Consider the following 15,913-nt stretch of genomic DNA (forward strand, 5'->3'; position numbering starts at 1 on the left):
AATAAAATGCGGTAATATATCTAAGAGTATCTAAAAAGGACGTTACTCAATTTTCATTAATTCATATAAAATTAACATAATATTCCCAAAATTGCAGTTGTAATCTGGAAGTTGTACTGTTCGGTTTCGTCAAATATTCTATACCCAATAACCGGATATTTTAAATTTGATACTAAACTAATTGTTTTTGGTATCAGCGCCTCTGGTGGATGAAGTTAGTATGAATTAAAATCTACTATTGAATAATTGTATTCTGAACATACATCAGTAGAATCACAGATAGGGAATGACAAATGTCATTATTTGACAAAAATGACAGCTATAATACAATAATTATAATCACTATAATAAGGTTGAATATAATATTTGTCATATTTCTTGATCATCGTTCGAATGAATCATTTAATAATAGCGAAGTGTTGATTCATCCGGGCCATTGCGGGGTAAGTCTTATTAATAATTTAAATATCTAGTATAAGCACATTTGAATTATAAAATGCTATAGTAATTTCACTGTTCAGAGTTGCTGATGTTAGTTTCACGGCTAATGTCTAATAGTACTGTTATCTTGTTAATAAATAATTTTCGCTTAAGATTCGTCACTGGTTTTTCCAATGATTCATTATAATCATCGCGTTATTTCCATGGTTCTATTTACTTATTCCATTCGTCTTATATTACATTTAAATCATAGAATAAAGAAACTTTAAAAATGTTTAGCGGGAATTTAAAAAATTTAAGCGGTAAATTTAAAAATGTATAGAAAATTTTTTTAGCGGGTATTTAAAAAACAGTCCTTTAATTTTACTGGGAAAATAATATATATATTTTATTGATATATTACAGTTACATTAATTTTCCTTGACCATAAAGACACTGATATAATCACCAAGATATCTCCACTACCCAAAACACATAATCCACTGATATTGTCTTCTCTCTAATACTTAAAACAAACCTAAAAGAAACCTTAAAATAAGATAATATAACTATTAATGGTTGTGTTGTATTATTTTTTAGAATCAACTATATTTACAACCTACCTAAATTGAGGTATATTTTATCAAATATGACAACTGCAGTTCGGTCTATATAGTCAAGTTTCTGAACTAACAACCAAAATTAGGGGTTACTAATCCAGCAGCAAAAAGGAACCTTATCCAGTACCAGCATTAATGTTCTTCTAGAAGATCTTGTTTCAGCCATGGCACACACACATTTTGGTCTATAGTCTTCATCCTTAAAATGATTATAAACTTTCCTGGACCTTCATAGGAGATCATAAGAGATCCCCTTAAGGTTTTCTTTTTATTACACTAATAAATTAAGATACACAGAATAATCTAAAGCAACTGTCAAATATATATAAAAACACATACGGAAAAACTTGACGTAAATAAACAACACAAATTATATCACCTAAAAATGGCTATTAACTGCTTAGGTTAGAATTATTAAAACCGAAGCCGAACGAGAGAGAAACACACATATAGCGTTGCATTTTTCATTTACATTTGGTCGCGTAACGGCGATTTCGAAAATCTTAAACGTAGGACCCGATTTTTCATATAACTTTCACTTCTAAACTTCTTTATTCTATGATTTAAATTTAGAAATGGTGCTTTTTGAAAGTGGTTGAATATTTGTGCAATTTTCACCGAAGTGATAAATAATAAAATGTGACGACCATAGGCACTGTGAATGAAAGTGAGGAAAGAGAGGAAAACCAAGGGTAAAGAAAAAAACATCGGGGAGGACAATCTATATACAATAGTATATCAATTATTATAGTCTTACAATAGTATTATCTTCAAATATATTAAATAATATAAAGAAGCAATAAAAATAAAAGGGATAATGGAGAGGAATAGCAGAACGTGACAGTGAATGAATGAAATTTCTTCTTATAAGCTGCCAATGAGACCCAATATTTGTCTGCATAGCTATATGTATGTAATTGTTGAGAATATATATGAGCATTAGGTTAGAATATACGAGAAGGGAATTCATACTGTTTTGTAGATATGGTGAATGTATTAAAAAGGATACATTATTCCATACCATCTCCGGCACATGTCTTTGGCACATGTGCACTATTCTGCATAGAATAAACCATAGAAAAGAATAAACTATATTGTCTTCCTTTTCTACTGGGGGTCCATTCTTTTCGGTTCGATCAGTACGGTCGATTAAATTAAACCAACAAAAATTTTTTTTGAATATTTAGATTTTGTGTTATATTAATAATCCTATAGTAATAATAATTAAATTATTGTGTTATTCTTGGTGGTTTAATATACGTTTGTTTTAAAATATGGAAGAACAAGGGTAAGTGCAGAATCTAAGGTTACATTTTTAAAAGTTATAAAATCCAAGCAGCATCAATTTTATTTATAGTGGGAACTTCAGCTGCCAAATTTACAATAACACATCATTTTCAGCGACCTGGAATAGGTAACAACATATGCCAAAATTTAATGATAACAAGAACAAAGAAGAAAATAATTCTTGTAGTGTTGGAAGAAGTCAAGTCATTAATGAGGTTTGTCCAATAGAAGCAAAAGCTGTAGTAACTGATAATAATTATACATTAATTTTAAACATAATATATTTTAGTTATAGATTTAAATTTTATTTTATAGCTATGATGTAGCTAGAATTTGTTGAAAGCAAAACTCGAAGAATATGAAATTTAGAGGATCAGAGAAGAAGAAATTAGACAGCATCTTGCTAAGCGAGGAACAGTGTACAGTGTATAAGAACAGTGTACAGCGATACTTTGAAATAATTAAATTTGCTAACAAAAGTAGACCTGGATCAAATTAACAAAATATAAAACTATCAACGACACCCTAATGACCTATTGACAAGGAAAATATAATGCATTATTATATAAATATATAGGTAAATAAATTATGTCCTTTAACTTTAAAGTTCGATCCTCCATTCGTTAGAGGCTAGTAAATACAATATGTTAATCGAAAGCTCGAGGTAGTCAATCTACTAATAGGGTTTTGTGGATCAAGAATAGTAGCGAAAATATTTGGAGATTTTTAGGAAATTTTTTAACTATATTGGCTATATTTGATCTAAACAATTTAGGTATTTTTTATGGTAATATTTATTTATATGATTCTTGGAGTTTCTGTTAATTGTTCAAAAATGTAAATTTATATGAATATGGTTTTTTTATAAAACCAGAAAGGCATATAGAAATTATTTTTATTTCATTTTATTAGAATTTTTAAATAAAATGTGTTATTTCAAAAACGTTCATTGTTTATTTCTCTCCTTATATATCGCATCAACATTAAATCAATTATTTATTATATTTTTGTATTTTTATTTATGAGAAATAATGGTGATATGATATGATGTTTTTATAAGAATAGAATACTTGGACAAATATTAATTATATTTTTATTATTTCCTTTTATTCAATACTTTTTAAATAAAATGTATATATAAAAAAATGTAAATTAAGCTGTATATACGCATGCGCCAAACTTGGATTATTATCTGTCTTGGAATTAAATGGAATCAATATGCGCATGCACGCAATCCGGAGGTGTTGCGAAGTATTAATTTCATGAAGAAAATGTGCACAGGCGATTATAGATGAAACTAGGGAGAAATACTGTGACATCAAAACGGCTTGATATAAAACACAGGAACTTTAATTAGGCACTTTATCATAATTATTAAATGAACTATTGGCTTCTCAAAACTTAGATATATAAAGTAAATAACTAGTAGGTTTGATAAAATAATAATTTATTTACTACATTTTAAAATAAAATTGCATCGTTGTTTATATATTTATTCTACTACACAATCGTTGTTTATATATTTATTCTACTACACAATCTTTAAAACAGTAGCTCTCATATTTTTTCTCCTGCTAAAAAATTGATTTATTTCAAGTTATTATTTTATATAGTAATTTGGAATCCCACCATTGCAAATAGCTCATATATAATTTGCCTTCTACGGCGTACGTTAATCTACTGTTTTCTACTTTGCTATTTATCCCACATAGGGTCTAAAGACTCACCAACAAATGAGGAATTAAAATTCTGCAAACTATTTTATAATTGATTACATTCCTTATAACAATTATTTTAAACCTTGGGGCAAAAGTTAATGTATTACATGCAGTATTTGGTTATTGCTTTGATATGAAAGCCAAACCAGAAATGTCAAATACCGAATCATTCAAAAACATTTACCGAAAAATTTAAATACATTCTAGTTACCTCTAATACAATGATATGTTGTGTCTCCAGGACCTTATCAGTTATTACCTGTTCCTAAGCTAGAGTTTTTGGATTATGTGCCCATTTAATAACAAATTAATTGAACTTCTTAAATTTTAAAATTGCAAACTAAGGACAGACGATTCTTCTTATGTTGTTAATTTTTATTACCAAAACCCCAAGTAATACAAGAAACTAAACTGTTTAAAACCGGCTAGGCTGGCGTAGTGATAAAGGCGACAAGACGGTCCTCCTACTGTTGCAGTAGTCACAGGTTCGAATCCTGTAGGGGCATGGTCGTAAATTTATGTTTGTGATTGTTCAACATTTGTGATTGTCCTTAGACAAGAGTGCAAAATCCGACAAGGAAAATGATCCCAGTTACGCCAGTAAGCAGGCTGGGTAAGACGGGGTGCCTTTAGGGATGATTTCTAAGTTGGTCAAGTCGCTAGGCTTAATGCCGAGAACCGTGATTCGAAGCGCACGTTAAACTGTAGGTCTACTCCAGATAAACCCTTGTTCGTAAAAAGGAGACTATATATAAAATCAACAACGCAAAATTATACGTCTGTAGTCTATTTACGTAGAACAGAACGAATAACACGGTGAATAATCCACCGTATTAGAATTCGGAAATTCCTAGTTGCTTGATTTGGGTTTAGTTCGTTTTACTGGAATTTACTTATTTAATACTAAAAATGAGGTCTCCTGGTACTCCCGTATTCCTCCAAGAGGGAGGGAAAGTTTTTAATGTTACCTTATCAAAAATCTTAACGAAAACTTATAACTGTCACTTGTCACTGTTCCTCGAAAAGGGAACTTCGAATTATCAGTGGCGTACTAGTCAGACGACATAACATATTAAATTTGTTTGTTTCATACATCAATAGGTATGACTAACACTGTTTTATCAGCTTTTATCGCGTTATCTGCGACCTCGGCTCACTCTGTTTCATTTTTCATTTAAGGTGTAACATTTTGCTAATTAATTAGTAATTAAATGTGTTGATACTCAAAAATTGGTTTATATTAACGTTGTTTGTGAAGAAATCGAGATGTAAGTGATAGTATAATATTGTGTTAAAAAGAAACAATAGAATAATCAAAATAAAGTATAGTATTGGGTATGTTGTTTTTGCTTATATTTCGTAAAAATAATAAAACTATGCTCGGTCGGCTACTGATAATAGGTTATCCATTTTGTCATATCGTAAATAAGTGCATTTGAGTACAATTTATATTGTATATTTATAAGAAATATACGAATTTATCTATAATATTAAGTGTAAACCTTACCTTTTAATTTCGTAATAACACGACACTAATCACATTAGATCATCAAAAATGAAATTATTAGTAGTATTATCGGTTTTATCAGAATTAATAATTCGCAGATGTTTTTTAAATAATTTAAAGTTTAACAAAATTATTATTGATTTGTTTATATATATATATATATATATATATATATATAAATATATTTTAAAGTCTCCTTTTCCAACTATGGCGTTATTTGGACTGGGCCTAAAGTATAACGTGGGCTCCGAACCACGGTCCTCAGCATTAAGACTACCGACTAGCGAGTGACCAACTTTATAAATCATTCCAGAAGACATCCGGTCTTACCCAGCTTGGTTACTGGCGTGACTGGGATCATTTTCCTTGTCGGATTTTACACTATTGCCTAGAACATGTACAAATATTAAACAATTACAAACATAAATTTACGACCATGCCCCAGCAGGATTCGAACCTGCGGCTGGGGCAACAGTAGGAGGACGTCCCATCGCCTTTAGCACTGCGCCACCAAGCCGGCATTATTGATTTATGTTAATATTTTGATACATTTAATAGAACTGTATGTGTGATTCAAGTAATGTAAACTAATTTTAAGGATTTTATAATAAATTCTGTAAATTACATTGTACACTTTTATGCAAAACTAAGCTCGATATTTAATAAGGTAAAAATAACGATTTTACAATTTTGACATACAGTCACACCTCCAGGCTTTCGATTTCTATACCCAGATACTTAAGAAATTCATTTAATTTTCTTGTCCTATTTTTTTTTATTAATTCTGGCTCTCTCATGACTATGAATTGTTTTGAAACATTACAATGTTGCCGCATAAAGAGATAAATGTAAACAAAACAAATCTAACCTACAAACTATTACATCTGTGTTCTTAAATATAGTTATATTAAATACAAGTTTTTCGATAATATATGTATTAGATGTACTATAATGTTAAAATAAATTATATTTGGTAACATTTTTGTTCAATTATTTTATTTAGATTAGAATTTTTTTGTATGTCAAATCCAAACTGAAATAAAACTCAGAGTTGATACGGCAACATTGTAATGTTTCGACGTCACAAATATCCACAATGCATTACTAAAAAGACTTTTAATAGACTCTACAATTCTATTACTGATATCCCATTATTCCAATATAACCTAGAGTGGGTCTCCTCTTACTCAGTCAAAAGCTTTTTACAAATCAATTATAACTAGATATATCGATTTTTTTTGGTTGAATTTTATCTACTATTTGTCTTACACTAGCTATATATTCTTGTATAATTCTGTTAGTGATCGTCATATATATGAGCAACAGATTAATCCCTCTATAATGTTACAGTCTCTTTTATCGCCTTTTTTTGCATCGGAATAATAACTCTTTCCATACTCTATTGTAAATTTTTACTAATAATGCAGTAGCTTTCTTCAATTTTTATCACTTCTCTTACTTTTTTTTCTTACTGGTCGGTAGTTTTTTCGTTTATTCTGTTCCTGAAAGACAATTCAATTCCTGAAAGAATTTTGTCTATCTCTCCTTTATTTTTTCATATTCACTAATTATGTATCCTTTTTTTAACTTTAACAACTTTGTAATGGGATTTCTTTAGAGTTTAGATTAGTTCAGATATAATTGGAAGAAAAATATTGCTAGGTCGTCAAGAGTGCTTGAAATTTTGTGGCTATTTTACTTCATCGACCTTTTAGAAATGGTGAGTTCCAAATAGTTGACAAAAAGCTATCAGATCAATAGAAAAAAAAGAAAAATACGTCAGTGCTCCTTCATGGTATAAAATTAATTAGATTTACGTGTTACTCTTCTATATACTGCCTCAAATGTTATAAAGATTTATGTAAAATTTGATGTAAAGATTAAATTATATCCAGGTCAGTCACATCAGTTATATATCAGAAATGATATTCAATTATAAATAACACAATATTAACTTACTAATAAACCTAATGAAACCAGTTTCATACAAATCAATTTATAGTATGTTTCACCAATACCTGCCATATGAAGAAAGGCACCAAATTTGCTATGTTTGATGTTTGGAAACGAGTATTTAAATTGAACAGTGTATCCTGCACACCTCTTGCAACGCGTTGTCTATAGTTATTATGCAAGTTGTTGATTTTGCTTCTTTTTATTATTGGCTATTGTTGGTCTAGTCCACAATAGTCACTTTGATTAAAATTGTTCAATGAATGTTGCTAAATCTTAGCGATGCTGTTTTAATTTGGTGTTAGCAGGTCGTTATACATTATACCTTATATGAACTTATCCGTTACATGTTTGTATGTATCTTGATTAGCGATATCTTTTGGTGCAAAATCGCAAGTATCAATGTAAGCAACAGTTCAATTAATTAACTATATGAAATAACATTTTTCAATTTAGTATTATCGAATTATTCAATATACATAGTGCAGTAATATTATAATAATGGTATGCTCAAAAGTGCGTTTTTGAGATCCATTACCATTTGAAGATCAATATTTTTATTTGAACAATTAAGATGTATGAAAACGTATTGAGACTATATTGCCCATAGTTGAATTCTTGGATATCTGAGACCTGACCTTCTAAAGTTAAGAATGAAAGGGTATATAAAGCATATTATAGGTATATTTGGTGAAGCCGTTTGATGTTGCAATACCTCGTAGATTAAGTCGCCGATTTTGAAAATGTTTCTGAGCTACGACAGAGGGTACTTTATTTTACCGAGAAGTAGTTTTTTTTTCTGCAATATATTATTTCATATTTTAGAGCCCATTAGTCTAAGTAGTTATAAAGTAATAATCTGTATTTCTTGGCCGATTTTTGAACATTAACTTAACGTTTCAGTGACTGCCTTGTTTTTTTTAAAGTCTGATTAAACTGCACTCATTCTAAAGTTATATTGCTAAGTTCATTAATTTATTATTGAGCATTCCACTATTAGAGTCTACACTCTATATATATTGAATAATTCGATAATATTAAATGGAAAAACGTTATTTCATTAATTCACCACTTGCTTACATCTTACCATTTTGCACCAAAAGATATAGCTGATCAAAATACATACAAACATCTAATAGATAAGTTAACATATAAGATATTTATATAAAGAAAATAAATATCAATAAAAGTACATAAATAAGGTATTTCAATGGCACTCCACAAATATTTTAGCTTTATGTTAGCTCTTCAGTAAAGCACAAATTTTGATATCACATATTAGTTACACACGAAAATGACTCCATAAGCAAACTGAAACAATCGCGTTATAGAAATGGGCCAATCAAATGCCTTTGTAGGGCAACTGAAACGAACCAATCAAAAAAGTGGTCGCAATGCTTGTATTGGTGGTACCGCGCAAAACATTTCCTCGGTTTCGCCTATTTAAGTTAGACCCCTATGTAATACTCTATATGTGTAGTATGTCACTGATTTCCAGTGGACATCAATTATTACAAATAAGCTATGAGCTTTGAATGATGCCAAAATGTCAAATATAATTTATTGAAAAATTTATATAATGTTTTTTCCATGCTTTTTGTTCAGAATGGCCATTCTACCATTCATCCATTCTTGAGTTATAAATGGTATAACTAACCCGACTTTGTTTTATGTATTTGCATTAGGTATGCCGTAATTCAATGAAAAAATATTATTAAACCTTATAAACAGTTTAAATACTATGCAGAATATTAAACAAAATCTGATCGTTTACATATATTGTAGATATAATGGGGTCTTTACAATCAAAATCCCCTCTGGAACGAAGAAATACGATCGCCAGGAGAAGTCAACGAAGGACCCTGGGAAACTTGAAGCCAAAAATAGCCAAAATCAACAAGGATATTAAAAAGTTCAAAGGCATAAACGAGGCGGATAGTCAGTACAGCGAAATCAAGAGAGAAATTGAAATTCTTAAGAACGAACTGGCGAGGAGAGGTAGAGATCTTCAGCCGCAGATTAGAGGCTTGTACGAGACGGTGTATAAAAGTGTCAATGAGGCGGAACTGGCGCTACAAGCAAAAATGGAAGAAAACAAAGAGAAACGCGACAGGAAGCTTCAGTTGGACGAACCAGAGAGCAGTGTTGTATCTGAAGGTCATGATTTCGATGTTACCAGCGATATCAGTCAAGCGGACACGATAGTACAAATACATGGTGATAATCAGCAGAACGGTGGTCAAGGGTTACAAGAACGAAGAAAATCAGTTCAGCTAAAAGTGGTTAAAGTTGCAAGTGACGATGGTAAGCTGTTTTTTTAAGTGGGCTCTAAACTAAAAATTTGAAACAACAATTTATTTTCTATGCTTAAACGACTAAGAATATGTCCTAAAGACGATTTTTAAAACCTTAAATTATTTTTGGAGATGTAGCTGTTTTCTGCAGCAATTTAAGAACTAGCACTTATTGAGTTTAACTGATCTGAGAGCAATCAAATTAATAATATAAAGGACAAGTTTGATTTGATTTTGAAATACCAATTAATTACGTTAAAATTAACTTTTAGTTCGCTTCTAATTCAGATATTGTTTTTGCTGATGGACTTTGTGGTCCTTGCCGTCTCTAACCATACATTCCAGCCAGTGAAGTCAAAACTGCAGAACATACGCTAGATGTCATGGTTATCAACCCTTCTCTATAACAGATATATTATCTAAATATATGCAACCACAACACCATTCAAACTTGTTTGAATTTTGTTTGAAAATGTTGGATAATCATCTAAACGATTTGTAACTGTATTTGGGAAAACAATTGTAAATATATCAAGAATATAATCGAAGGGTTCTATTGTTATCATAACAACTAGATCCTCTTTCACATGCCTCAACATCTGATTAAATGATTAGCACCAGAGCTATATATAAATAGATGTTGAAAACGAAGGGTAATTGTCTTTTTCGATCATTGCAGACGTTTCTAATTCACATTCTGCTTCTTGAAAAGCTGGTAAGATTACCCAAGAGTAATTAAAATTGGATCTAAGTAGGTTAAAGCATTCTCTTTTGTGTGAATTTAATCCTACAAATCCTTAGTGTTATCTGTATGAGTATCCCAACTATTGTTCGGGCTTAATGGGTATTTTAAGAGTTCATAAGTTGTGAACTCTCTTGAGTACTAAACACTAACTGTAATCCATAATTAATTTTATAAGGATATATTTCGAAAATCACCGTTAGAGCTAGACTTTTATATGAATGATTTTCAGAATAGTTTTCTTAGATACTACTACACTTTTGATAATTACCAAAAAAAAAACTAGTAGTAAAAAAGAATAAATATTTTAAAATTCTCACATAATACGCTGGGTAGTTATAAAACCAAGAGCTTTTTTGGAGAAAGTCTATAAAGCTCTCTATAGTGAGAACTCCCTAAAACGTACATCTTAATGCATAAAAAGTTAAGCAAGGACGGCAGAAATGGTGAATACATTATTAAATATCAACAAATGTTAATTATGTTATGAAAATATGTTAATGTTAATTAATTTACTGAACGATATTGTTTCTGATCATCATCATTATTAATCAATAGCCAGCGCTTGGACAGAGTGTCTATTTCTCAACTGATATGCTACTGTAGGTTCTTAAGGAAGTTTTGGCATCGGATAATGCCAGTTTTCCATTCTTTAGATCACTCTCCACCATGGATTACATATCTGATCATCGCGTCTTAAACGAATCAGTTTAAATCTATTATGATCTCAGAGGGAATCGTGTAGAATTTGACTTGAGCGTCGCATTTAAAAAACCTCACTCATTTGAGGTCGTAATAGTGCACAAAATGACAGTTTGAAACTCTTTTAACATACCATTACTATCACTATCTTAGAGAAGGAAAAGCTGCTGTAGCTTGGGCGATTCGACTTATTACTTCAGCAGTAGCTGGCACTTTATTTTCGTGTGCTAGTGGTCCCGCATCCTTAAATTAACTAGATGCTTTAACTAAATAATTATCTCTTGCTTCAACTGGGTCCCATTGAACCCCATTGTACATCGATCATTACTTCTCGCCATTTTCTGTTAACTCTCAAACTTCATGAACAACACTATTTGAAGTGTCATTTGTATGATTTTTTAAAATTCTTTTCTATAGCTTTCTTCTATAGTGTTAATATCTTTCAATCCACCACATTTCTCAATAAAACACTTTTCGGTCTTATCTTATACTTTAACAATATGTTCGTATTCGTTCAATGTTAGCTAGTCATCAAGAAATTAATTTAAAATGTTCAAATGTTAAATGTTAAAATGTGTGCTAACAACAACTGCTACCATTCAAGTATTCTATGAAAAAAATCAGCTTCATTCAACTCAAATTCAATTCCAATCACAATCGTGTAATATAAGGTTTTATTATCAAAATTGGTACAACATATTTTCATTTCATTTTTTTCTACTTTTTCCCATCTTTCAGGTAGTTGACGGATTTTTGTTATTTTCATAACTTATGAAACGCTACTCGTACAGTGACTTATATATCGGAACATGTAATAATCAGAAGGAGTAAGATCTGGAGAATAGTATGGGTGGAGTAGTACTTCTCAATTCAATGTTTCCAAGTATATTTTCACAAGTTTTGCAACATGTGGTCAAGAGTTGTCATGTTGAAGAATAATATTGTTGTATCTCTTGTAAATCCTTTAATATTAATTTATAGGCCTGAAAACTGGGGGAACATTGTATTATTGGTGAAAGCGCTCTATATTGTATATTATCTTTGTTGTAATTGTTTTTATTAATCTCTTAGAATTTCAATAATCTGTCCGTGGAAAATAACTATTGTTTTACTATTTCTATTACAAAATATTACTCTATTCATGTTATGTAGAAAATCGCTTCAGTAAGTGATCTGCTGTATAAACTTATAATCTAAATATTATTCTACAAACTAATGTAACTTATTCAAAAGTTTATCCTAACTTATTCTAAAGCCCATTCTGACTTATTCTAGAGATTATTATATCTTTCTTTATGTATCTATTAATCTGTTCGAATGGTCGTATGCGTTTAAACTGGCGTAATTCACCATCATTTTAGTGTTTAGCGAGTGCATTGGGATGCACTTACAATATTTTAAAGTACTTTGCACTATCACTTGCACTATCACACTCGTTATGGATTCCAAGTGGATATCGTGCTGAATTATTTTGCTGGAGAGGTAATATTGGGCATCGACGATGGTTCGCAACACTTTATTCTGGAATCTCTGAAGGATAGCTCTATTACATTTACCAGTAGTGCTCCACAGTTCAATACCATAGGTCCAAATGGGCCTAAGTATTGACTATCGATCTATTGGTCCTATCAGCCATTACATTTGGTTTAATTTAACATTTTCAACGCACTGATTTTTTTTTTGTTAACAATTCAACGAAATTACACATTTTAGAAAGTTAAACCTATTAGTGAGACTTCAACATGAGGTTGCTTAAAGACGTAAGCAATGCTATTTAATGCACAGTTACAGCATCTCTTGTAAATCCTTTAATATTAATTTATAGGCCTGAAAACTGGGGCACATTGTATTATTGGTGAAAGTACTCTATATTGTATATTATCTTTGTTGTAATTGTTTTTATTAATCTCTTAAAATTTCAACAATCTGTCCGTGGAAAATAATTACTGTTTTACTATTTCCGTTACAAAATATTACTCTGTTCATATTATGTTAATCTGCTGTATAAACTTATAATCTAAATATTATTCTACAAACTATTGTAACTTATTCAAAAGTTTTTCCTAACTTATTCTAAAGCTTATTCTGACTTATTCTAGAGATTATTATATCTTTCTTTACGTATCTATTAATCTATTCGAATGGTCCTATGCGTTTGAACTTACGTAATTCGCCATCATTTTAGTGTTTAGCGAGTGTATTGGGATGCACTTAAAATATTTTAAAGTACTTTGCACTATCACTTGCACTATCACACTCGTTATGGATTCCAAGTAATTCGCCATCATTTTAGTGTTTAGCGAGTGTATTGGGATGCACTTAAAATATTTTAAAGTACTTTACACTATCACTTGCACTATCACACTCGTTATGGATTCCAAGTGGATCTTCGTGCTGAATTATTTTGCTGGAGAGGTAATATTGGACATCGACGATAGTTCGCAACACTTTATTCTGGAATCTCTGAAGGATAGCTCCATTACATTTAGCAGTAGTGTTCCACAGTTCAATACCATAGGTTCAAATAGGCCTAAGTATTGACTATCAATCTATTGGTCCTATCAGCCATTACATTTGGTTTATTTTAACATTTTCAACGCACTGAAATTTTTTTTGTTAACAAATCAACGAAATTACACATTTTGAAAAGTTAAACTAAACCTATCAGTGAGACTTCAACATGAGGTTGCTTAAAGACGTAAACAATGCGATTTAATGCACAGTAACAGCATCTCTTGTAAATCCTTTAATATTAATTTATAGGCCTGAAAACTGGGGCACATTGTATAATTGGTGAAAGCGCTCTATATTGTATATTATCTTTGTTGTAATTGTTTTTATTAATCTCTTAGAATTTCAACAATCTGTCCGTGGACAATAACTATTGTTTTACTATTTCGGTTACAAAATATTACTCTATTCATATTACGCAGAAAATCGCTTCAGTAAGTGATCTGCTGTATAAACTTATAATCTCGATATTATTATACAGACTATTGTAACTTATTCAACAGTTTATCTTAACTTATTCTAAAGCATATTCTGACTTATTCTAGAGATTATTATATCTTCCTTTATGTATCTATTAATCTGTTCGAATAGTCGTATGCGTTTGAGCTTACGCAATTCACCGTCAATTTAGAGTCTTTTAGAGAAATTTGCAATCACTTGCACTCTCACACTCGTTATGGATTCCAAAGGGATATTGTGTCGAATTATTTTGCTGGAGATGTAATATTGGGCATGGACGATGGCTCGCAACACTTTATTCTCGAATCTCTGAAAGATAGCTCTATTAGATTTACTAGTAGTACTCCACAGTTCAATACGATAGGTCCAAATGGGCCTAAGTATTGACTATCGATCTATTGGTCCTATCAACCATTACATTTGGTTTATTTTAAGCCCAAGCTGTTTGCGTTTTGTCGCTATATGTTTTTTCCATGTTAAACGTCGATCAAAATGCATTCTCAGATACTTAACATTGTCTGCTTGCGAGATTTCATAATTATTAATTTTTTTCTGGCGCATCAAATACTTCTACAAAGGGTGAATGTCACATGGGTAGATTTTGTTTAGTTTGCTTTGATTCGCCATGTTTCCAACCACTATTCGACTTTACTTAAATGAAGTTGGTTGTTTTAGCATTGATTTATTTCATTACTGTTTTTTTCTTTTGTTTTAATAACAAGATTTTTATATTTTTAGATCCTCCTCTGGCTTCTCCTACTAATAGTCAGGTATCGGCCTTTGATAAAAGAAAATCAATTTTGAAAGTGGGAGTAGCGGTAATGCCAGGAGCAGTACTGAATGAGCTCGCTAAACAACCCAACCGATTGACCAAGTTTTACGACTTGGAAGACAAACCGAAGAAAGTCAACATTTCAGAACGCATCAGCGAAATAACCGAGGATGTTGGTCAAATAGAGAACGAAATCGCCAACTTTATTGGTGCAAAAGACGGAGTACAATACACGAAGTTCAGTAACGTATTAGATAAGTACTTGAATGAGCTACAAAGCATGTCTTCGGACGATGAGTACATAGGAGATCAGCTATCCAAAACAATCAACTATATATACAGTTGCGTTCGGTTCTTAGAGGAAAGAGCATCACAACCTATTGGTAGACGAGAGACCTTGGGCAGCGATGATGTGTTTGACAATGACGTGGTGGACAGTGTGCCTTTAAAGCTCCAGAAAATAATGCGAAGTACTGCGGTTTAAACAAGTTATGTTCATACATTACAAAATGCTTAATATTTGTATAGATAACTTCGAATAAAAATGTACAAAAAGTTTGTGTTGATTTAATTCAAATAAATGAGATTAATTATTATTAGGTAAATACAATAATATATGGTGAATAATCATATATATTATTTGGTTGCTAATCTACGTTTTACCACTTTCCTTTCAACAACTACCACTATTGATGACTTCGCTTGTTTTGAAGATCTAATTCCTCAGCAGTCCTGTGGCGAAATAATTTCTTGAATATCATATATAAATCCAACGACTTTATCGTGAAAATAAAGATTTTGTAATAATTTTTTTAAATTCCATGTTTGTTTTACCTGTTGACTAATTTTGGTTTAAGAAAAATGAATATGACTTTCTTTCTTGAAGTTTTAAATCAAATATATAATATTAATAATTGTATTATTCTGA

At 30.8% G+C, this 15,913-nt stretch overlaps 1 protein-coding gene across 3 annotated transcripts; it reads left to right on the forward strand.

Annotated features, from left to right (window-relative positions):
* Positions 1-346: 346 nt before the first annotated feature.
* LOC143194822 (uncharacterized) lies at positions 347-15,541 on the forward strand. Of its 3 annotated transcripts, none has more exons than XM_076401566.1 (3): positions 347-443; positions 9,291-9,809; positions 14,952-15,541. In XM_076401566.1, exons 2-3 carry the CDS (start codon positions 9,296-9,298, stop codon positions 15,467-15,469), a joined length of 1,032 nt encoding a protein of 343 aa, XP_076257681.1. In that variant the 5' UTR covers positions 347-443; positions 9,291-9,295; the 3' UTR covers positions 15,470-15,541. The 3 variants fall into 3 exon arrangements, with proteins under 3 accessions (XP_076257681.1, XP_076257667.1, XP_076257674.1); XM_076401552.1 differs by lacking the exon at positions 347-443 and adding an exon at positions 5,158-5,313; XM_076401559.1 differs by lacking the exon at positions 347-443 and adding an exon at positions 5,227-5,380.
* The last annotated feature ends 372 nt before the right edge of the window (positions 15,542-15,913 follow it).

The sequence above is a fragment of the Rhynchophorus ferrugineus genome, unplaced genomic scaffold (genome assembly GCF_030347505.1).
Source record: "Rhynchophorus ferrugineus isolate W39M unplaced genomic scaffold, kcgeb_rfMv2 rfM1, whole genome shotgun sequence".
NCBI classification, from domain to species: Eukaryota; Metazoa; Arthropoda; class Insecta; order Coleoptera; family Curculionidae; genus Rhynchophorus; species Rhynchophorus ferrugineus.